This window comes from Polyodon spathula, chromosome 4 (assembly GCF_017654505.1).
Source record: "Polyodon spathula isolate WHYD16114869_AA chromosome 4, ASM1765450v1, whole genome shotgun sequence".
Lineage (NCBI taxonomy): Eukaryota > Metazoa > Chordata > Actinopteri > Acipenseriformes > Polyodontidae > Polyodon > Polyodon spathula.
The window spans coordinates 35,822,849-35,849,130 of NC_054537.1; the positions used below are offsets into that span (position 1 = coordinate 35,822,849).

The window sequence follows — 26,282 nt, forward strand, 5'->3', positions numbered from 1 at the left end:
CAAAGCTCTCTTCTCTGAATATTTAACAAGATTGGAGTATTTGCCTGCCCCGTCCTGCTCAACACTCTCCACGTCTAAACAGTAAAACAAGTCCTTAGTTAGCGGAGACTGCTGGGTCGTTCCATTATTATTATTATTATTATTATTATTATTATTATTACACAGTGTACTTCAAAATGGCCTTTTGTAATTGTTTATCTTGCTTAATCTGCATTGGTAGCGGGTGTATTCAACAGGCATTTTGAAGCAGAAATTGATTACTCTGCCGTCTTTTGTGAAGTATCAAATGCAAGTTTGCCTGAATTTTGTAACCGGAAATGTAATATTTGACTTTTTTTTTTTTAAGTGAACAATTTAAGTAGTGCTGCATTTTTAAGCAGTTAATGGTTAACTTTCTGTCATAAATACAACAAGTAAATGATATTTTATAATTATAAAACAAATTAAATATAGGCCCTATGTCTTGTTCTAGTAGTTCACAGTAGTTTACCTGCACTATCTATTATTATCTGTATCCTACTGGTATCAGCCGATATAGACAACCAATCGGCTATCGGTATTGACCAAGAAAATCTTTATCGGTGCACACCTAACATAAACTGCTGTTACCATGTATTAATATTTCCGATATGCACATATCAAATACTGTAGTTTTCTGATTGTGAAGACTGAACTCTACAAAATCAGGCTTTTCCAGATTGGAAAAAAGTTAGGTTATGCACATTTTGCAGCAATATAATAAATATTATATAACATTATTAATATACTGAACAACACTTACAAATGTTACCATATGACTAGTACTTTAATAATAGAACACTGTGAACATAATACCATTACATACATTTTACATAACTGTTATACTATAATATATAGTCTGAGAGCGAGAACTGTTAGACAATGTGGTTCTAAGTAAGTAATGATGTGTAAAATTGTGTCTGTTTCTATTCTATCTCTGACACAAAAATGAAAACTTGAATAAGTTATAAACAAACAGGTTAGTCCCATGGAAAGGGATAACAGAGGCACATGGGAAATCAATGTAATCGTTTTGGTTAAAATCAATGTAATCGTTTTGGTTAATTTCCCAAATAATGGCATTTGATGTTTTTGTATGGTATACTTTTTAATGAATCTCAAAAAACAATGGATTAGGAAAAAAAAATCTACATTATGATCCTTTTTGACCTTTTGCTAAGACATGAAACCAATAGCATACTGTGTGTGTGTGTATATATATATATATATGTGTGTGTTGCAGCTTTAAACTTGTGTTTATGGCCACAGTCACAAGATGCATTTTTGAATAGCATGTTTAATATAAAATTAAAATAAATATATTATTTGTAATAATACATTTTAAATTGCATTTAAAATCAATGTTTTTAGATAATTTTAAATAGCTTTCAAACCAGCACTGTTTTTCTATTTTTCAAATTGGATCCAACAAAAATTAGTTACTGTGCATTTCATATGAGAGTTTAATTTGTCATATTACATTCTAATACTTTAAATTCCATAAAAATGACAAAAAAGCACGGTTTATATATGTAGTCTAAATAATAATATTTAGAAGGGCGTTTCAAAAGATAGTCGATTTAACAAGATACTCGACTCCGCTGATTTTCAATGGAGACTTCTGTCTCACTGCGCGCAAAGGATTGTGGTATAGAGAGAGTTAGGCAAAAAAATTCTATGGACAGTCAATGCAGGCGCATGAAATGTTACTGGTTTTCGCCATGTCAAACTTGTGCCTATGCTACCTATATTTATAGTAATCATGGACCCTCATCTGTTATCAATAACTGGTGACAAAAGGTTAATTAGGTAACATGCTAGTTAACTCGGAGAACATCTAACAAAGACACTTTTATACCTAGGCCAGTGTTCTAACACCGTGTTATACACATTTCAGACTTTTAACTGACTTCCGACTGAAATCCCTTTGCTTTGAGTGACCATTTCATTGTAATTGACAAGATTTACATTTTCATTTAAAAATTACATTTTTTAATGCAATTCAGTTACGATTATCAGCTTATATAAGTACATGTATCATATAATGAAATATTAAGTGTTTATATAAGTTAAAAGCATAGATACTCATGAAAAACCTGGTTTCAAGCAGGTGTACTCAAACTTTTGACTGGTACTGTGTGTGTGTGTGTGTGTATACATATATATGTGTAGCAGCTTTAAACTTGTGTTTATGGCCATAGTCACAAGATGCATTTTTGAATAGCATGTTTAATACAAAATGAAAATAAATATATTATTTGTAATAATACAATTTAAATTGCATTTAAAATCAATGTTTTTAGAGAATTTTAAATAGCTTTCAAACCAGCACTGTTTTTCTATTTTTCAAATTGGATCCAACAAAAAATAGTTACTGTGCATTTCATATGAAAGTTTAATTTGTCATATTACATTCTAATACTTTAAATTCCATAAAAATGACAAAAAAGCACAGTTTATATATGTAGATTTATTTTGGTAACAAAAAAATCAGCATCATTGGCGTTGAATTCCAATATATATATTGCAATATATCGCAATATTGTCTTCAGTACTGCTACTAAGATCTACTTTCTACTTAGATTAGAAAGATTGATATGAAATAAGCCAAGAAAAAAGGGAAAAAGGAAAACCAAGGATCTAAATAAATCACACACAACATAGTCTGACAAAAAACACCCAACGGTGTGTTATTGTAATACCATGTGGTTCCTAAATTAGAGCCCTTGATTTGAATGATTCACTCATTACAGTCATTCAAGGTGAATATGCAGGTGTCAATGGACAGCATTATAATTTAACCTGAGAGCTGCTTCAGACCAGTTATGTACATCAAACTGAAAGACTGAATGACTAACAGACTTATTAAAACTTAAGACACATAGCCTGGTGCCACCGGATTAATATTAATATTGCTGCTTTCTTCAAGGGGGGTGGGGTCACAAACCTTGCACAGCATGAACTGAAACATGAATCGAGTGCTTAGCAACCAAGGCAGGCTTGCAAATCTAGGCGAGTATTTTCAGTGCAACTGGCTTCACTCAGAAATGTATAGGATGTGTCCTTTACATGTGTGCTGTATTTTTACCCTCTGCAGATTTAACTTTCTTCCACACTGCCTTCCTTCCTTATTCACAACACACAAAGAAGTAACAAATTCTCATGATTTTAACAAGAAAATCAGGAACATACATACTTGTGTTTTGCTTTCTATGGATATATCCCATATGTTGTCAAAAAAATATTTTTGTATTTAAAATATTTTATGTTCAGTTTGTTGGATCTGAAGTGTTTTATGTATAGTATGTACATAATAATAGCTGTTAATATTGTACAATGTTACTAATTACACTATAAACTCTGTACAATATATATAGTAAAATTATATCATGTTGTAGTAAAATATAAATAGCTATTACCTTTGCAGTCGTCCTCTGACAAGACAGGAACTTTTTAACCACAGAGAGACCTGGTCACGGTTCCTTTAGTAGCAAAATAACTTGAAGCAATCAGGAGGAGTGCCAAGAAAGATACTGAAGAGTTATTGGTACTGTATACTCAGGATTTCCTTTGCTAGTGAACTCCCCCTGTATTCTCTCAATCTCTCACCAAGTGCAGTATAAAGTCTCCCAGGATTCTGGCTTGTTTATTGAATGCTTTTTTAAAGGGATATGGCTCAACGTGTTCAGAGTAATCAATATGATATATCAAACTACCTACTACAATAAACTACAATGGTTCCATGAGCTTATCCAACAAGTACCTTCTTTGGGGGACATACCTGATTACTGCATTCTTCTTTTTCTCTGTTTGTTCACCTTCATAATTGGCCATCATTTGACTCTCGGTAGGAGGGATTAGTTTGTAGCCGGTTATTGCTACAACTGGTTTCTTTGAGGAATTTATAAACACTACAAAATTATAACAAAAAGGAGGCAAGGCACTGGTTATATTGCTTGGTTTGTTTACTCCCGATTTGGTATCCTCAGTTATCCTAACTATTGTAGAGTGAAAAACTGTGGTTCTGTTGAGTGTATGGGAAACAGGTGGCACAGCATTCAGCTTTAGACTGTGGTGTAGTCCTCTCACTTCTAAATACAGGACTACATCACAGTCTAAAGCTGAATGCTCTGCCACCTGCCTTCTTTCTCTGTGTCCATGGAATACCAAGTAAAATTTCACTAGGTGATCTAAGAGAGCGATTAAGGACATATGGCATTAGCAGATCTTTTAGTGATTGAAGTAGCTCCCCAATGCGCCTTTGACCTTTCAAGACCATTGTAATTAAAGCAGCTCATAATCAGGTGTTCCCGCAGGCACAGGTAAAGTGCATAACGTAAAACGGGTTACATACTAGAGGCATGTCTCTGTGGGTGTTTCAAGCCAACAACTTAGAATAAATGTATTGCATAACTTTTGAAAAAGGGATTAAAATGGCGAGTTTGAACTTTATTTCTGTACTACCTTCTTAATTTTTCACCTCTTTTGATATTCACAGACACTGTCAGTTTAGGCGCATCTTTGAGGGCTTGTGTCTCCTTTTCACTGGTGCTCTTACAATGAATATGGTCTGCATTTCCATCTTTTGGATTTATTATTTATTTGAACATCAATAATGTCTTCCATATGACCCTGAACACGAATGTCGATACCGCATTATCTTTCATATGCGCATAATTCATATTTCCCCTCACTGCGAATGCTTTAATTATTTAGTAATTATTTAGGCAGCGAGCATTATTCATGAAAATCCAACAGACATAATTGAAATGTTAATGTTCATACCCCTAAAAACTGCAATCCGAAAAAAAATAACTACAGTAGAGTAATTACTATAAACTAGAGTTTACAGTAATTACACTGGCTAAGGCTCTGCATCCGAGTCTAAAACCTAAAAATTACCATTAAAAAACAGAACCAAAAATAGTTGATCTTTGATGCACAGAGTTTCAAGGGCATTAAGCAACAATGTTCAAGTAACTTGTTCTGTCACCTCCTCCAGTTTGCCGTAGGGAATACCTGATTTGTTCCTTGCAAAGTGTTTCTACTTTTAGATCAGCCAAGAGATCCCCAGAGCAGGGAAACAGCTCAAAGTAAACAATGGCGTGTTGATTTGAGATGTTAATGGATGCTGCTTAAAGCTTGCTTCGTGTCATCGTGGAGACAGTGTCAGCCAGGGCCAACCTATTTATAGTTAACAAGACCCTAAGGCTGCCCTAAGCACATGCAGGAAAACTAAACTTGGGGCTCAATTACCGACATGCAAGAAGCTTACTATGCCTGGGGACACACGGCATCCACTATTTATTATGCTGTAGCTTTATTTTTGCCTCTGCATTTAGCAGGAATCCTCTAAATCCATCCTCAGTTTAATCATCAACACAAAAAATGAAACAAGCTTCATTAAAGACCTTTAGTATTTATAACTCTCTCTGAAAAAAGACAGACACCCCTGTTTCAAAGACACTACTGGCTCAAAGACTGCTTGCTTATAAATGGTATTTTCATAATTTATCATTGTGGCCATATTCACTTCACTCCCAATCACTGGACGCTGTTGTTTTGTTGATATGTATTTGTAAAAGGTTCTAGCAGGTGGTATCTCCGGAATTCATATAAGTAGACAAATGTTTGGCTAAGATAACACCTGCGAGTAGCCAGCTTCCAGAACACCAGATTGGTCTGTGCCTTATTATAATTGATATTCAACATGTGTAGATAATTTTGGAATCAACAAAAGACACTTTTTACAAATATTTAGTAAAAAAGTATACTATTTTTTTTTTTACAAGTTAAAAAAAAAAAGAAAAAACCTGTTTAAACTGGTCTAAAATGAACCACCCCACGGCAAACGTATTGTCAGCCTTCATACATAACAAATCTTTTTTTCACTCAAGAGACGTTAAACCCTGAACTAGAACACATAAGAAAACAAAATTACTTATCCAAAAGAATAATAAACTGAAGATACAGTGTAGGAGTAGGAATTGAGTCGGTCACGCCCCAATGCAATCAATGCGTTACAGCTTAAGTTAACATTGTTTTTTTGTAACTGGGCATTTCCTTTTAATTCAGCCAAAAAAAAAAAAAAGGGAAGCTTGTTCTATTTGTGATGATAGCACTTAGATCACGCATTTATCGTAACTTGTATGTATTTGTGCATGTACTGTATTTTACTATGTATTCTATGCATGTAGGTCAGTCATATCATGCCTGCTATCATTACCAAGACCATTGAACAGCATTATAATAATCAATACATTTTGCTATAGCTCAATTGTTGCAGCAGACTATTGCTTCACTGCATCACATCTACATCTTCTACTTTTTATTAAAAGGCAGTCTAACAGATAAGACTCCACAAGGCAACTTAACATTTTAGAAACTTTAATCTAACCTGGTTATCAAACCTAAACAAACAAACACAATTTTGTAAGAAGTAAAAACTTACCTCAGCCGAGTGAAATGTTGGCTTTCCAGCTAAACTCAAAAAGGGTTTTACGTAGAGCCAATTAAAGCTTTCCACGCAATCGTTATCCTGCATGACCAAGATGTCAGCTCTTTATATAGTTCAAAGAAAATCCTAAATCCATCCTCATAGATCCAACTGAACTTGGGATAGGAAAAGTCCTATATCCTGCCTTTGGCCATTTCTCTCCTCACTGCACAAAGGAATACTGAGCTTCCAATTCATGGGAACAAGCACAAAACACAGAGCAGACATTTGAAAAGTGCCTCTTTACGGGACTGACATAGTTTAAGTTTCTTCTCTCTATTGTAAAACAACAGTTCTGCTTTAATCAGCCCGAGTAGCTTCTGATTCAGTCTGGTGAGTTTTTCACTGCTGCAGCAGTAAATGAATGAAACCAATACAGCAGAATGGTTCGTTAAAGGAATAACGAGAAGTGATGTTATCCCAACACACAACCTGGAGAGCACTATTCCCAATATACAATGGCTCACACTAAAAAATAGGAAATAAGACTTATTTCACACTTAAAAGTGATTTTAAAATTAGACAAATGTAGAAATAACATTCCACCTCATAAAATAGTTGCTGTTTTCCATTTACAACTGTAGTAAAGTATTATCTGCGACATTCTAATATATACACTTGAATGTTATTTATGTTTAAAGTGAGTTAATATCAATAGGACTTCAAGTTTTTTATGTATGCCGTGAACACATTGTTGGCAGAGTTGAACTCTATATTTGACAGTATATTAATGTTACAGCTCAGGGTCGGTTCATTTAAGGTGCCTGTTTAAGCCCACACTGAGCCCTACAACTGCTTATTCCACAAAGCTCTCCAGAGCTATTTTTGACAGAGGCATACAATTGTCGTAGAAGTGCGTTAAGGTGTTCTATCGTTTTCAAGTCTATATTTGTGTTACTCTCACTCTCCCAGTCATAAAAAACAAACCCAGTTGGTTTGTCGTTTCATGGATGCTTCATTTCTGTCAGATTCTATCTTGTCTAGTCCGTCGATCTCCAGGTGTCTTTTTTATGTTTTTTTCTCTCATTGAGAGGTGCTGTCTGGTCTCTTGGCTGCTCTGTGTTTGAAGGCTCTTTGCCAAACGAGGTTTCCACAGTTGTCAAGTTTATGGTAAAATTCACTTCAAGAATTGTGTAACTTGTGTTATTGACTGTTGTGGCAGATTGATATGTCTAAGTTTTCAGTGATGAGGTTGCCGGTACTAGATCCGTGATGTTATGCTGGGATAAGATCACAGGTCTAGTGCAAGGCTGACCCATCAGAGCATATTCAGGACGGAGTGGTGGCAGGGGAGGAGGAGGCCAAACAAAATAAGCAACATGAATGCAAGCTACACTTGAGCTTTTATGGTGCTTAGATATGACGTGATTAGTGGGTGGATTCTCCTACCAGAAATACAACCAAGTTCTCCATTCAGGACGGAGAATCTGCAATGCGGATGATTTAATCTGTAATTGAACAGACGAATTAATGACGGAGGATGAATTTGGCTGGAGACCTTGTCCGTGGGCGCTGGCAGTTATCCGCAATGCTGGCCGACTAGCGAATACACAATAACATCATGAAGTCTAGTGCCACAGATAGGAAGTGGCTATTAGGGCCACCTCCCCAAAAGACAAAGCCGCCAAACCATGACTGGATAAAATGAAGATGATGAATGGTTAACGCAACAACTACTGTGGCGCAATGCCACCTACCCCAAAAAAGTTGAAGACTCTTAGACTCGCCTACCAATGCCTTGACCAGACTGCACACAGCTATCTCCAGACCCTCATCTCTCCCTACACCCCTACCCGACCTCTCCGCTCCGCCTGCACTAGAAGACTGGCTGTACCTCCTCTACGCTCCCCTACTCCTTATCTACCCTCACCCCGCAGTAGTGGAACAACCTTCAGGCACCTCCTCAAGACACACCTCTTCAGACAACACCTGTAAAACTCAACTCTTCCCTTCTGGACAATATAGCACTCTGCCTTCAATGTACTTTAACCTGCACTTATGTGCTCCCTATTTTACTGTATTTAATTCAATTGGTAGTATTTTGTATTTCACTTGCACTCGTCTCTAACCCTGCTGTAACTATCAACACTTACCTGCTCTTGAATTGCCCCTGTATCAAACCGTACTGTGTTTTGTATTTGCTCTTATTGGGGCTGAAGTCATTGTATTTTGTATCTTGCTATAATAATAATAATAATAATAATACTCATCACAATCCAATCAATGACATTATTTAATCTAATCCCATCACCGTTTTGTATTACATTTTCCATCTTCTTCTGCCCCTAGACAATGTACTATATACACCACAGTTTCATTCCTTTTGCAATGTGCCTGGCTGTGGTCCTATTATTTAAAACAAAGGCTATGTTCATTATAACCCTATTCTTATGAACGATGGTACATATGATTAGTGCAAATTGTTACGAGTGAAGACCTAACTCTCTTCTACCACTCTCTCTATTTTTTTTATTATGCCTCTCCTGTGAAATAACTGGTCTTGAATTAACAAATAGGTGGAGTAGTGGCACAGTAACCACTATACCCAAGAGTAAATTCATGATTTACACAGACAAATGTCTGGGAAATTGTGTGATAAAATGGTATCTGCTGATAATGACAAATCTGTGTGTATTAGCACACACTTAATGACAAACCCACAATTGTCAAGAGGATGACACTGTGTCATGAGCTACACCATGATTTGGGTCTATTAAGGTAAAAATGGCAAATTTTGCCAACTACTGAGGTTTGTAATTGGACTGAAAGTCTGTGAAAAGCAAAGTCACCTTTCAGAGCTGAATTTTCTTAATTCTGAGTTGACTCTTCAGGACATTGTTGTGGTAATGAAAGCACGTTGCACATAGCACGCAACATCTTAAGTACAGTTGATAAAACTGGGAATGGAAGAAACCACTTGCAAATGCTGGGAATACTAACAAAGCAGTATGCCAAGAAAATAGTTGTTCATGTCCTTTTTTGCTTAAGGAGTGAGCTTTAAATGTATCAAACAAAAGATATGAGTCACACAAACACTGTGATTTGCAATATTATGTAGAGAGCCCAGTTTGTTTGCTTAAAAGAAATATACATTTATTAAGTTTAGTAAATCGAGTATATTGCTGTCAATAATGATAATGCTGGGAAAGCTATTCGAATATTCTGACAACACTGCTTGAAAGAATCTGGGGGCAGAAATGTACATACTGGTATTCCAATAACAGAATTTACAAAGTATTATGGCAAAAAATGTGTCATGCAAAGGAAATCACTACATTAAACAAATGTCAGGAATGTTAGAGCACAAGATAATTTACGACTGACAGGAAGCCATTCGCACCCATTTAGGCTCGTCCGGTTCCTCGTAGCTGACTAATCTCAAATCTTTGTCAAATTGGATCTTAAAGGGTTCCTGTGATTCAGCATCAACAACACGACAAGGTAACCCAATTCATATCCTTGCCACAACTGAAATGAAACCTAGCAGTATGATGAAAAAGATCATGACATACAACAACAGTATGTACAGAAAAACAATTACCAAGTTTTAATGACAACTGAATAAGCGGTTCTCCACAAACATGCATCTGACATACAGGTGGACGGATACACAGACAGAGAATCTCTTCTTTGTTGAGACGGTCATGTGAAGGGGTTACGGGTTTATTGTACTCTTCAGAGGTTTCTTGTTATATGGTATGTGAAGGATTTTGTTTGTTTTGAGGTTCTTTTGCCCCTTTTATACAGACCCAGACACAGAAATTGAAGTTTTTAAAGCACTTCCATGGCGTTTTATTATTTTACTATAATTGAAGAAAAACAATCGAAACAAAAACCTAACTCCCCTCGGAGTACTAAAAAAACTTTGCACGGTCCTTAAACTAATAAACTGGACAGCTAAACCGTCCCGGTTTTTCACTCTGGAAATCCTAAACTACACGGATAGTGCGAGAAACCGACAGGTCAGACACCAAAATCGAAGACGAACAGGACAAAACTCACAAAAATAGTAAAATATATTCAGTATTTTTCAAATTACTTTGTTTAATACCGACAGTAGGAGAACAGTTCAAAATTACATAACTACATACTGCACTATTCTCCTACTGTCTGTAGGCATTCAAGAAATATGTTAATTAAATTAGCGAAGTGCTCCCCCAGGGCTTTCTTCCACAGCATGAACGTAAGAATCTAAAACATGCTAGTAAAAACAATACATCAATAGCTTCCATCTTTCAATATGTCTTGCAGGGTATTACAAACACCTGGTTAACACATCATATCAATGAACCGAGTGCTACTGCAAACTGCATTGTGAACACAAACAAACTCAGTCCTGGAAAAAAAATGGAAAACCAACTTTAGCTCGGATGCAAACGAACTCGGCCCCTTTGCTCGCAGATAAATGTAAAGAGCAAGCACATTGATACATTGTTTAAAATTTTTGTTTAACATTGTTTTTTTTGTCGCGCGTTAGAGACAGTGCCACACAGAGAGTCTATACCCAAGTATCAATTACATTTCCGAGGTTTAAAAAAAAAAAAAAAGTGCTCAAGGGGCTCCCGAGGGGCGCATCCGGTAAAGGCGCTCCGAGTGGAGTGCAGGAGGTATCTTTAGTACCGTTCTTATTTAAACATATATAGATAATCACAGTATGCGTTTATGCATATTTGTACATGCATGTTTGTGGGTTTTTTAAAAATTTTATTTGTATACACATTTTGTGTGTAAACAAATAAAATTACTAGGCCACAGTTTTACAGGAACCGACTATGCAGCGAATGATCTGAACAGTACATACGGTAGCTCATATAGTGATATTTTTTGCTTAATATTTAATCAGCAAAACAAAGCACATAAAAATACAATAATTTCATAGTCATAAAGTCATATTAATTAATGGTGCCGTGTGAATGTCGTTTCTTGAATCAATTGTATATTCTGGTTTCAGATCGATCTTTCAATACATAAGACATTTTACAATGCTATACACTCACTCTGTTTTTGTACACTTAGGGTGAAAAAGACAAGCTTACACAGAAAACATTTTTTAAATTTCAAAACTCTGCTGTACGGTTACTTACTCAGGTATATGATTGTACAGGTATATGATCCCCTTTGTGCCAGAAATGTAAAGAGAGGAACATTGGTTGAACATCAGAATTCACTTGAACCAGGATGTAATTATAATTTATTATAATTAAAAAAGTAAAGTTAACATTCAACTATGATGTAAGGAATACAGTCTACGTTAACCTACATAAACAACAAATCAGCACACAGTATATGAATCAGACAGGGATGTCGATAATTCACAGTAGTGATATGATAGCATTTTTTCAGTTTTAACACACGTTTCAACGTCTCATTTTACAGGAGTGCAGTACAGTGTCTGACATCATTGACAAGACTTTAGTTTTATGGATTATAGTTTTATGAAATCGGGAGAAGGAAAGATGATGGGACAAAACCCCATTCAATTTCCCAAAGTAATTACAGCTCTATAAGTAACACCTGTAGGGTTGCCAGATCTGTATGACGTCTGTAGCCAAAAGCTCAATCAAAAACAGCTGAACATAGCCAAAAAGCTGATTAAGAAACAGCCCAAAAAGTAGCCAAAAATGTGCCAACTAAAATTTACACAAAAGTTTAACCCAATAAATTCTGATAATCAAATCTGCACCCCATGGAACAAACAACCAACCAGTGGTGATTCTGGAAATTAGCAAACAATTTATATTTATATGCTTATCATACATACATACATACATGAAAATTGTAGTTTTTCAACGATAGTAATGTTATCTATTATATCATAGGGAAAAAGAGGCTTGGCAATGAGACTATTTTTTCTGTTGTAAAAGCAGCCATTATCTGAACTTTCCAGGCCTTTTTACATTTTAAACCCACATATCTTTTCGTACTTTTTTTTTTTCAATAGGCGTGCTTAAAATATAAATAGTACAGCAAAGCTCTAATTTAGTTTCAGTGTATTTATAAAATGAATAATGCAACCCCCTCCCCCCGCCACTACACTTTCACTACCGGACCTCGGCTAACCTTTTTTTGTTTTGTCAAGCCACAGTTCCCCTAATTTTTCTGAAAAGAACATTTTCGTAATACAATATGTAGTCATATATTTCCCACTAGTTTCTCCGATATGTACCAGAAGAGTTCCTGGTGTGCAAACTACAAGTCTCATAAACAATTAAGAAAGAGTATTACTGGTACACAGCATAATGCACAGGTACAGGTAGCAGTCTAAACACAGCATTTGCATTGCTCGTTGACAAGGCAGCTTTGTCTGGACACACTGAGAACACCTACTGTACTGAAACATTATCACAATATTATGGGATTCATTTCTTTGGTTAGTCCACAAAACTACCCGAGCTTGTCACAGATTAGGACACAATAAGAATTATTTCCCGTCTGATACATTTTTAAATTGCAACTGTACTGTAGCTTATTGGTACATCACTTGCCCACATTTGGTATGCATTACCATTATACTGCAGTAAAACAAGGCTATTGTTCTTGTTTATACTCACAATTAAAAACAAATGCCAGGACACATTAAAATGTCTACTTAAGCTTAAGGTGTTAATAATACATATGCACAGTAGTTACAATGTTGCGTCATCTATACTGTTACTTACAGCATTGGTTTAATGCAGTCTCATCCCAGAAAAGCATCAGAAGATTAGAATCTTAAAATCAGAAGAGTTTATGCCACTTGCACAAGAGTTAAATCCAACATGTATCATGGAAAAGAAGACACCAGCATTTTATATAAGAAAGGGACTTTTTTGTAAGTCTGTCATATATCAACATAAGTTATTTATAACTAGGTTCCTTTTTTTTTGAAGAACTAGCGGAAGAAACAAGGTTTCTCTTTTTGTGAGTAAAATGCTGACTTGGTTAGTGCAACTTGTGTTACCAGTTTAATGAGTCAGCATTTATAAATACACCCCCCCCCCCCCCGCATGACCGATCATAAACATGATCCAGTGAAATCCGGCAAATACAGAACATGGCTCCAAATTTGACCATTACCGTTAAATGTATCATTCAAATACCCCTCATTTTGTCATTTTCTCCTGCATCCATCATACACCTGTTTCTGCTGCCTCCGATTAAGGATTGCTACAGATTCATCTTCATGTAACGACATCGGGAAAGGACACTGGCTGTTTCTGTGCTATATTATTACTTAGCTAATTGTGTATTTTAAATATTTATCATTTGGTGTTATAAATCTGCTATGTCTTTCCATTTCTTTAATTTTCTTTTCCTATTTTTCAATTTAAGACTAATTTATATAGCGTTATATTTTGCTTAATTTCTGTAAGCCATTTGAGATAAAAGCGTCTGCTAAATAATTAAATAATAATAATTAAAATAACAACAGCAGCATACCTTACCATGCCTGGGAAATTATTATCTACACACTAAAAAGATGCAGCCTCGGGAGCATGCTGAATCTAATACCAGTTGGGTTACCCATCATTTGCACTCCCACAGATTAGGTTGCCTTGGGAACACTTCTGGAAATTACTTTCAAAACGTTTGGTCAGGCTACAGCTGAAAATATGCTTTAAAAAATCCAGCTAGCTATCGAACCCACTCGCTCCCTCCTGTGATGCCATTTTCTAGCACAATGATATAAAAAGCAGGTTCATGTGAAATGTAATGTTAGACTTGCACTGTTAAAGCTCTTTTTGATTTCCTTGTTAGCCATAGTGTCTGAAAAAGGAGCCATTACGGTTTCAAGTTACTGAATAATGTACTCCGACTACAGTAATGGATTACTCCCCAACACTGACCGTGGCATCTCAAACCCTATCGCTCAGGCACCCCTTCTTTCCAGCAAAATATAACTAGGCTCCACCTCTCCTCCTGCTGAACAGGTGAAAATAGCCAATTGCATTGAGAGCAGAAACAGAGGTCGCCAGTTGACATATTTCACTCTTAAAAATCGGTAGGTGGGTTGTGTGTCACTATGTCACTCACTGAGAGAAACAGCAATTTCTCCTACTACTGTACTTGTATTCATGGGAGTTTTATATTACATCTTCTCTTTCATGTTCACAGATTTTGCCCCTCTTAAGCAGCATCCACACTGGACGGGGGCAGAGGCGCAACCGAGGGGGCTCAAGCCCCCCCCGTTACCCATAGACGCGGTTACAATTGTGTTTATGTTTTGTATTATTAATCAACTACAAATTCTCGTTGCAGTCGTATATATGTATTGTATGGAAGCACAGATTGCAGCAAACATCGCTTCCCTTCCACCCAATGGAACCATTTACACAGCTGACCAAATGTGACCAATGAAAACCACACGTACAAAGGCTAGCTGACAAAATGCAACCAATTAAAACTATATACAGTACCTTGTTGGAAACTAGGTTTTTTCATAATTGACAATGTTTTACGTCGTATACGTTTTTGTAAATACCGCAAAATGAAAACATGTTACAATATACAAAACAAAACATAAGGAGTATCAAAGCAATGTTCAAGAAAATTGTCTCTAAATCTTGGATTCCTCAAAATAGCCACCCTTTGCCTTAATAACAGCCTCACAAACACGAGGCATTCGGTTAACAAGTTTCAGCAAGAAATCACCCGACATGTCTTCCCAGCTCTTCTGCAGCAATTCCCAGAAATGCAAGGCATTTGTGGATAGCTTTGCTTTGAGTCCTGTCCACTTCGTCCCACACAAGTTCTATGGGATTGAGGTCTGGAGACTGGGCAGGCCAGGTCATCAGATTGAGTTGTCCTTCACCTTCCTTCTTCGCCAGATAGTTCTTGCACAACTTTGCGGTGTGTTTCGGGTCATTATCTTGCTGAAGAATGAAGGACTGCCCAAGTAGCCGTATTCCTGATGGAATGGCATGCCTCTGAAGTATGCTATGATAGCCATGATGGTTGAGCTTGCCATGGACTTGGTAAAGATCACCAACTCTGTCACCAGCAAAGCAACCCCAGACCATGACACTGCCTCTTCCATGCTTGACAGTGGGAACCACACATGCAGAACTCATGCGCTCACCCTCTCTGCGTCTTACAAATACTCATCGATCCAAATATTTCAAATTTTGACTCATTGGTCCATAAGACCGACTTCCACTCCTCAAACGTTCAGTTTCTGTGTTTTTTGGCACAGGCAAATCTCTTCCTCTTATTCTGCACTCTTAACAATGGTTGGTTTGCAGCAATTCTTCCAGTTAGGCCAGCTTCACGCAATCTCCTCTGAACAGTTGATGTTGAAACATCTGTACTTCTAGTAGCATTTAGCTGAGCCTGTATTTTAGGGGCAGTTAATCACCAGTTTCGCAGACTTGTGACTCGAATGAACTTGTTCTCTGATTCTGAGGTCACCCTTGGCCTGCCTGACCTTGTACGGTCCTCATGAGTGCCAGTTTCTTCAAATCGTTTGATGGTCTTAGCCACAGCAGTTACAGATACTTGCAAAGTTCTTGCGATTTGTCTTAAAGATTGACCTTCATTTCTTTTTTCTTTGCTTAACTGAGCATATTTTGCCATTTTCTGCTCCTTTACATTCAGGAATGACAAACCTGTGCCTATGCTACCTATATTTATAGTAATCATGGACCCTCACCTGTCAAAAATAATTGGTGACAAAAGATTAATTAGGTAACATGCTAGTTAACTCAGAGAACATCTAACAAAGATACTTTTATACTTAGGCCAGTGTTCTAACACCGTGTTATACACATTTCAGACTTTTAACTGACTTGGGCTTCAGACTGAAATCTCCTTGCTTTGGGTGACCACTTCATTGAAATTGACAAGATTTACATTTTCATTTAAAAATTAAATTTTTGAATGCAATCCACTTATGATTATCAGCTTATATAAGTACACGTATCATATAATGAAACATTAAGTGTTTATAGACAAGTTTATACAGTTAAAAGCATAGATAATCATGAAAAACCTGGTTTCAAGCAGGTGTACTCAAACTTTTGACTGGTACTGTATGTAACTGATACGAACGTTTTCCAATTTAGAAAAATACACTGTTCACTGCTAGTTGAAATTAAATGACGAAAAATAAAAGAAATTTGATTTGGTGGTTGAATTTTCTTTAGAGCTCAACACTATGGTTACTGCTGAGTACATCATTACTGCACAAAAAAAAAAAAAAGTTTTAAAAAAGTCTTAGAAGAAAAGTTAAAAGCTATTGATCGAGCCATGCAAGCCCCAGCAAAGATTAAGCACTGATAATAGGCAACGTTACTGTTACTTGGAGTGAATGCAATCTGTTACTTTTACCCTACTGTAAACAGTGATGCCCGTTCTCATCTAGCAAGACTGCATAATTGAAAAGCTTATATTAAGTTTACACTATGATGTACTGTATTTTTGGCCTCCTATTTCTATGTGTTTCTGGATGTATTGCTGCCTTGTTTACAATATCTCAGGCCCACGATAAAATTAATTTGATTGTATAGCTTTTGTGATTTATTCTCTTCTTGTGGCTATCGATATATTGCGGTTTTACACAGATTTATTTAAAAAAAAAAAAAAAAAACATAGTAGTAGTAATCTGTACAATTACTACTAATAATAATAACGATAACAATAAAACTGTTGGGATGTTCAATAACTCTGATCTATAGATTTTACAAGTCCAACCTTTATTTTACAACCGAGTTGCCGGGGGTCAGGGTGGTAAGCAAACAAGCCCTGTTTTATAATAGGCCAGCCCATCTCTAGCATGTCCAATAGGAATGCACAGGTGGGGTCGTGTATTTATTTCCAGTCTTTTGGATTGTTTTCAAGGTACGTCTGGTGTGGATTAACATTCGTTGACTTGCCTGCATCGCTCACGTCTAGTGTGGATGCAGCTTTAGACCTGATTAACTTTCTTTACTAATAATTTGTCCTGGTGAGGATGATTGAGATCAGTGTACCTCACTACCTCAAAAAGTAAGCAGTGACAATTCAGAGGCCACATTTAGTCTGCTTAATGAAAGGAGGTAAATAAATCCTAATGACATCATAACAATAATAATAATAATAATAATAATCATCTTTATAGTGGACCACCATCACAAAGCGCTTTACAGGATACAAGACTACGGTGTGTGCACTATGCATCAGCTGCTGAGTCACTTACAACAATGTCTCACCTGAAAGATGGAGCACAGGGAGGTTAAGTGACTTGCTCAGGGTCACACAATGAGTCAGTATCTGACCTGAATATTTGAAGCCTGTTTCTTTAACCACTGGACCACACACCTCCTATAATGATCTACTGTGCTGTAACTGTTCAAGCAGTATGATGCGGTTTGTTTGATGTCCTAATTTCCCATTCAAATTCAGGCGTTAACCTGAGTTCTGCAATTTCACTTGCAAAGCAACCACCTGGAAGGAGAGGTAAGACTCGTGATCTGTTGTGCATTGTGTTCTTTTTTTCACTTGCAAAATACACAGCATATTATTATAATATATAAGCAAACTAACGGTACTTAAAGTACAAAAGTACGTTTCCATCTTTTGGCCTGCTTGTAACACCAAATGAATTAACTAGGAGATCCTGATGACACTGATAATTTGAAGTAGGTGGTCATTCCTTCCAGCAGCTGTGTTCCATTCAATCCCTTGATTTGTATCTAGTTACACAGGAATTTGTTAGCATTCACAGTACTATTAAAAAGTGTTAGGGCAGCAAGCAATTTGTGAGGAGAAAAAAAAAAAAAAAGCACCACACCAGAAAACAGAACAGAACAAGGCCAGTGCAAAGAAAGAGCTTGTCAGCATCAGAAGATAAGATAAGCTATAGACCAAGGACGATCTGGAGAGGGTCCCAATTTTGAAAAGTGAGCTAAATATACACAGGAGGATGTTGCTGCAGGGAAACCATTCTAGATATGGCTCATCTTCAAGGGCAGCAATGGATTTTAAATGGCTTGCAAGTATACCACATACACGTTATAACCACATACACGGCATACCAACAAGTACAGGGACAACACATGTTGTCATGTATATAACAGTTAACTGAATAAAGCCAACATTTACTAATACATGTTATTCATTTGTTTATTTATTTAACCTGGGTGTCACTAGCAGTTCCAAAAGGTAAGCTTTAACCAGGCTCAGCAAAAACTATTCCACTGTAGGGCCAAAACTCAAGACATACAGTCCACATTAAACAATAATCTACAAGAAAAGCAACAAGCCTAGACACAACAGCTAGCGTCAGCATTTAAAACGGTTCAGAATTTAAAAACAATGCTCCTTTAATTACAAAGCATGTTTGGATTGCTCTAATGACATTTATTTTTTACTTCTAGAAGTGCAAATTACATTGTACAATCAACCCACCTAAATAATACTAGCTTTAGATATACTGCCTACGTATTGTGTCTGCACAAGAAATACCATAAAAAAGCTTATTCCGGTTACCTATGCATAATTCCAGTGCTGTATGCTCCTGCTGAACGGCCGACTGAGAAGTGGCACAACTGTAGCTTCCAGCGTTCCAGCCTTATTACTGTATCGCAGCAGCAACAGATACAATTACAGAAATGACTGGGAATGTTGACTAGCAGCATAGTGATAATGCCAAGAAGTAACTTTTTAAAATCCCTGTTCTACCAACTGGACTTCTCCAGACTACACAGTTTCTTTAATTGTTGACTTGTTTGTTTGTTCACTTCTACACAGCCAGGAAAACCCCCCTGTTTAATTAACATCATAAATCAAAACACTATTACTAGTCATGCAAGTTCTCATATACTGTCTGTCCAGAAGATAAAAACCCCTTTTAACTAGCGAGAAGCAACATAACTGTGGAAGTTAAATTCTTGCTTTTAGTTTTGCTTGGGTTTTTCAAGGGAGTTTTGTCAAAGTAAAATTGTTTTCTTTCATTTAGGAAACAATTGAGACTTTGTGTCCAGGATTCTATTTTCAGGATAGTTAAGGAATGAGATTCTTCCATGCCCATTTCACAACTATAGTGCTTGCTATTTGACAGTTCAGTTGGCTTTTGAGATGCTACAGTACCATGTCCAATTGCAGAATAGGCTTCTTTTATCAAATGTTATACCTACACAGATATGTATTCACACTACCTGTGCTGTAGAGGTATCATTTCACCTCCCCCTCTTGTCTCCAATTAACCTTATTATAATTAGGAACCCCATTAGCCTTGCAAATTGCATGGGTCCCAACGGAGATAGAATGTCCTTTACTGTCACACAAGATACTCCAATGTACACACACACAACATAAGAAAGTTTACAAACAAGAGGTGGCCATTCAGCCCATCTTGCTCATTTGGTTGTTAGTAGCTTATTGCTCCCAGAATCTCATCAAGCAGCTTCTTGAAAATCCCAGAGTGTCAGCTTCAACAACATTACTGGTTCCAGACTCCCACAATTCCCTGTGTAAAAAAGTGCCCTGTTTTTTTTTTTGTTTTGAACGCCCCTATTTTCACATATTGCCACATATGGGTTTACCTCTCATGTTTTAATCAAGGTGTAACTCATAACATGTCTTCAATTCAAAATATCTAACTGAAATGTTTTTGTTTTTGCTTTCTACTATCTTCCCATCATATTAACATACAATAATGAGGGAACACAGACCCCAGTCACACTTGCAATTTAAGGCAGCCCAGGGCTGCCTCAGGACCACCTTTTCTCATATGTGAACACTCCAAAAAAAGAAAAGGCAGCCCAGGGCCAGCCTATTTAGGCCACCGTTTTGATGTGGCCCATGGCCTGCAACTGCTAGCCTTTACAAATACATGAACACAAAGCAGACTTAGGGCTTTCTACATTATACAACTTCAATTATAAAAATATTAAAGAAAAACAAATCTAGCAGGTTAGGGTTAGGGTTGTTTCTTTCACATAATATATGAGCGGCAGTGCATTCATCATAATTTGACACGATTACCTTTTCTTCCTGTTATTGAGTAACTAAGCAATAAATATAAAAACTGCAAGATTGTGGATCTCAACAATGCGGTGACTTTGCATATTCAGCCACCACTGGTTACTTTGCACGCAACAATATGCATAGCTACAGAAGTGTGCGTTTACATTAAACTGCTGATCATTTCTTTTAGCTACTTGCTTTTACACAAATATAAGATACTGTTCTCATCCACAAATATTAAGATTGTTGATGCACCACAAGTCACGTCAAAAGTCAATAATATACTGTATATCATTTTTTTTTAATTATATACCATAAAATTGCTACTGTGCTGCATTGAAAAAAATTCTTAGAAACATCTGCTACAAATCAAGGATTACTGTATATCCGAGTAGCTCTGCCATTTTGAATGCAGGCTATTGTTTCATAAAAATAAAAAATAAAAAATAAAAACAAATTTAACACATTTTAGGCCTGCTTTTCAGTCACTAAGGTCAAGAAAATTTTTGGAAGTCAATTCTATATAATTAATATTATATTCTGTGCTTGGAGAGTCAGGATGTTTTATATTACTATAGCAAGGCGACCAAAAAGGAATACAATATTATCATATCTTTATAAATATATTGTAGGTGGATGCAGTCCTTTTTAAGTATTCCATCTGCAGAATTGAAATTAAACTGTTTCTGTGTTTATTTGCTTCACAGCCATATTGTTTGTGGTCAATAAAGCAAATAAGAATAATTACTGTTTTTATTGTAAGACCAACTGTTTCTACAGTAGTTCAAAGTAACATTACAATTAAAATGCACGGTTGTAGTTAACCCATTAGCAATATCAATACAAGACCTGACCTTACACGCAAAGGTAATGCATATTAATGAGTGATCTAGGTGAACAGCAGCATATTGCAGATGTAGTCAACAGCTAAATGTATAAATTGATTTGTTTCAGGAAACCATGAGAAATCCACTCCACATCCACAGGCTGAAGGAGAAGCGTAGAACACAACTATCATCTTCCTCAGTAATCAGGATGTTGCTGATCCTACCAATTTAAATAGTGAAAGTGGTGACGTGTACTCTACGTTCGATAGGCCCAATTGGCACCTTCAAAATAGGCACACAATGCACTTCGATCCCAAATGAAGGAATCATGTGTAGATCCTGGAACCTGGCGAACACTTTAGTAATTATATAATCGTGTCGACACACTATTTGCGTGTTAATAGAATGACAAACTTTTCTATTAATAAACACATTGCCATTATTAGATGGTGCCTTTATGGCTCTATGCGAGCAATCGATTGCCCCTAAAACATTAGACATGCCTGCAGTATCGTACAATCCCTGCTTTATAAAACTGTGTTCCCTTGCGTTAGGTGGGAAGGCGATATAAGTAGATATTCTAGATAGTAATGCATTGGTAACTTGTTTTACAATCCTACTCATTGTGGATGACTGAATCCAAATGCATCACTGTTGTTTCTCTGGACTGATCCTGAACTGTAAAACATGAATGCAACTAGCAACCTATTAATCGGAGCAATGAACTGACTCCTTGTTTTACACTGAATATCTGGCTCAAGATCCCGGTACAATTCCAATATTGTTCCATGGCTCAAGCGGAACCTCTTTATATTTCTTCATCTGTAAGTGTCATATAATACATTCTGTCTCGGAAGTGTCGTTTTCTTCACTGGCCATGACCAGTAATAATAGCGGAGATGTACTGTCCCTTTGATGAAACAAACTGACACTCTGTAAAAGATGTGTAGCGGCAAATATGTGGTGGATTTCATAGAAGTTATTTATTGGTCATGACAGTAGTTAATTAGCGCAAATTTAATTAATGAATCGCTCAGCAACTGTCGGCAGTAGTCGTGTCAATTAATTATAACAGATACACGTTAATAATTTGTGGATGAGTTTGTGGTAATTAATGATCCACGTTGGCACACTAACAGGTTCAAAATTAGCCAACAATTAATCGTTTTCAGTCGATAGTTTTCTAATGTGTATTGTGACGCTAGTGTTATCTGTGAAAATGCAACAATGAATAGGGCCCATCGTCTCTAAATTAGACAGTAAATTACTCAAATGACACAAAATCTTGTCTGGGGCACTGCCTATAGTCATTCTGAGACCAAATCCTTCAAACATCAACACAGACAGTTTGCCACCAAACTGTTTTTATTATTTTAACCAGTCCTATTAAATGCAACTTTTAAATCTAGCAAACACACCATGTTTCTTTTTACATTATTGAATGCACCAATTGTAGGATTTCTCTTTATTCAAAAAGCTTGTTTAATATTACTTATGCTGTACATTAAGTTTTGGTTTAAGTTTTGTGTAATTATTTTGTGAAGAGTTATAAAGCACACCTTTAGAAAAGGTGCTTTCTCAATTCCATCCATCACATAGCCAGTTTTTAACAACTGACTAATCAGCCTGCAATTACAGCTCTTAATGATAGCAGCCCTCAGAGACAGTCCTAATAGCTTGTTATTAACCTGTAAACAAGTACAGTACTTACCATAGAGAAGCCTCCTATGTGACTGCCGTTACTAAGACAGGGAGGTACAAATTCTGTATAGCATGTGTGCTGCAACACCCTTATTTTCCCTCTAGATGATTAAGTGAAACCTTATGAAGGGGGCATTTAAAAGTACACAGACATATGGTCTTCATACAGGTGATCTGACATGAAATAAAAAGGGAAGGGATTCATAGAGAGGTTAAATTAAAAGTAGAGCAGTTTCAACTTTTAAGATTGTGTTGGATTATTCAGACTGGTTACTATTGACAGCTAGTCCTTCCTTATGGGAGGTACGCGGCTTCATGTTTCACTGGAAACCTAAATGACTCCTTCAATATAGTCAACTACAGTGTATATGTAAATGCTGTTCTGACTAATTCAAAATAGTCTTCCATTTTATTTCTTTAAATCAGAGAGCTCAAATCTAGAATGATTATACTTTTCATTAAAATGCCAATAGCCCAGCTAGTCTCCTACAAAATCTAAATATTTACAAAAGTCATCAATTTATTGCATCCCAGTATGACTCAGACACCACTCCTTCAGACACTTTGTGGCTCCCACCCCTCAACTGTCTGACCCTGACATTTTTGCAGGCAAATCCATGATGAATGACTGGTGATGGACAGGGCAACTGGCCAAACATCCAGGCGCAAAAAAAAAAAAAAAAAAGAAGACGATCAAAAGGGCTTTGTGCCAGATGTTTTCAATCTGCAAGACAAGTAGCAATACCAGGGGACACCACATGGGCACTCAATAAAATAAACCTGAGATTTACAACTCACAATGCAATGTCAGACCTTCATCATGAAGTAAAAATGTGGTCAAAATAGAATAAACTAATGTTTACACTGGGTTCAACTGTGGATTATATTGTGAAGCAATGTTTGTGGGAGAACTGGTGTGTGTGAGGATAGTTTCCATTACAATCTACAGGCACAGCTTCTTTGTCCAAACGTGATACATGCAGAAGGTACAAATCAGTGATAAGAATGACTTAAAGATTGTATTTGAATTGCTATGAGTAGCACCAGCCCATCAACACACTAAAAGGTATGCCTTATTCAAAGCTTATATTTAAAAATGTTTCAGACATTGCACAAAATATATCTGATTTAAACTTTTTGTGATTAGGCTTGTTACTATTCGATATTTTATGTATCTATTTATTTATTTATTTGCCAAATCAATGATTAATATCGACATTTATTTTAGAACAAATTTACCAGATTTTTCTCTATCTTTATTTTTCAATTCAAGCAGAGAATGGGTGAAATCGACCTTTATGCTTAAAAAAAAAAAAAAAAAACACAAACATTTTATGCCATTATGCCGTCTCATTTAGCGAAACCCCTTTATCGCATTCAACATGCAACAAAACCATGGTTACCAACATGCTAATTGAAATGGAATTTGAAATGTGTGTTTGAAAAGAATTTGAAATGTGTGTTTGAAGAAACGGTACATTCCTTCATGGATGGCATTGAAAGAGAAAATACAGATACAAACAACTTACAACTCTATGCAAATTCTGTAGTGTTGTTTAAAAGCTCTTAAGTGTACAAGTATAGTCATTCTGTCCACATTGTTGTTCTAGCCAATTCAAATAAAATATGCAATATATTATTCACAATACCATTTTACATGGTAAAATATATATGGCCTTTTTGTAGAAATGTGTTACTATACCTTTAAGAGACCAGTGTAAAAAAAGTCACAACCAGAGAGCACATGGCAGAATCCTACAGCAGCCACCACCAAATGCCAACTGTCTGAGGTGGGAGGGAATAAGTAAGGTCAGACATTTCACATTTTCCAGTAAAATGATAAGGCTTGAACTATGCATCCTTCAAGCAATAACACTAGATTTTGGCCAGTATGGAAACCATTTCCAACTCTATTACCAGTAACCCCTGTTGCAGAGTACTATCCATGCTAGACCTGAAACTGTAGTTTAAGGAGGCAGTTCTTCAAGTAGTGTTTGTTCCTTAATATTGGTGTGTAAATAAGTGGTTATGATTGTGTAGGTGTTGATCAGTAAAGTGTCAACAGTTTGTCACCCATGAAAGTAACTCAAGAATGTGTAATGCACATCCACCTTTTAAAGCAATTTAAACTATTCTGACTCAAGCCTGTATCTGTGATATAATGAAAAACAAACCTAAAAAGCAAAAGTACTTTTGTTCTGTACAAAAAAAAAAAAAAAAAAAAAAACTGAATATCACAAAATAAACGTTAAAGCCAAAACTAACATACAACTTTGCAAGCCAACACTCAAACTGGATACCTGTAATCAAAACTAACTTTTTTTTTGTTGTATTATTATTATTATTATTAAACCCACCGAACATTTTAAAGCACTTGTAAACGACAACGGCAGGCAAAATAGTTGCGTATTGCAATATGCAGTTCCTTTATAAAAATTACAGGGACCTACTTTGACCAGCAGACACTAGTAATCTATACTTAACAACAACAACATTTCAGTTATTTAACAATACTAGTAGTTTGTTTCGGACGGAAATGTGGTATTACATTTTCAGAACAGTACTTTCCAAAGTAGTATTTACTATGAGCGCATGCAATCGGTAAATGTTACCTGTTGAGAGGAGAATTTCCCGGAGTCGCAGAAAGCTGTGGCACAAAGCTTTGCTCCATCGGTATCCTTGAGGGCGTGTAAGAATGGTAAGCTGTCAGAGTTACACTGCCCGAGTCTTTAATCTCCATTATAGGCACATCACATTGCCTCCCTGTTCCCTACTGACAAAAGTGGACAAGGGACTTTCTTTCAGTCACATTACTGACATGCAATGTGGTGCTCCCGCAACACAGAAAAGGGCATAGCCTTTCGCTTTCTTTGTGAGCCAGCCTCTCACTCTTCAGTGGCAACACAGACCACGGGGAGCAAGATAGAGCAACTGGACAGCCTATCGGGAGTCGGTGTTAGCATATATAATTTTAAAAACCCTCCCACAAACAGAACACCATTGGTAATCCTGTATCTGGCACCAGTGGCGTTTCAGTATTCAGTTCCAAGATGTTTAGTGACGTACGTCTCTTTAAAAATCGATGCTTTACTTTTTAAAATCACATTCGCTCAGAAATGTATAACAGTCACGCCTGACAACTTCCCTTTGTTCCAGTAGTTTACTATTGCGTTAGTGATGTAAATTGATACCCGGCGATGAACCGACCAAGGACAATGGAAGAACACTGCGGAGTCCGCATGAAAAATTTAGAAAGTGGATAGCATTGCTGTTCACGCAAGCAAAATAAATAAACAAACTTTAATGGATAGCCATGG

General features: G+C 36.5%; 1 protein-coding gene across 2 annotated transcripts in view; it reads right to left on the bottom strand.

The window, feature by feature from the left end:
- Positions 1–25,834, bottom strand: part of LOC121314481 (rho GTPase-activating protein 28-like) — a 56,811-nt gene extending 30,977 nt beyond the window's left edge. For both annotated transcript variants that reach the window (XM_041247808.1, XM_041247807.1), the window contains exon 1: positions 25,578–25,834. In XM_041247808.1, the coding sequence (XP_041103742.1) occupies positions 25,578–25,705 (128 nt within the window). In that variant the 5' untranslated portion in view covers positions 25,706–25,834. The remainder of the gene's footprint in view (positions 1–25,577) is intronic.
- Between the last annotated feature and the right edge of the window lie 448 nt (positions 25,835–26,282).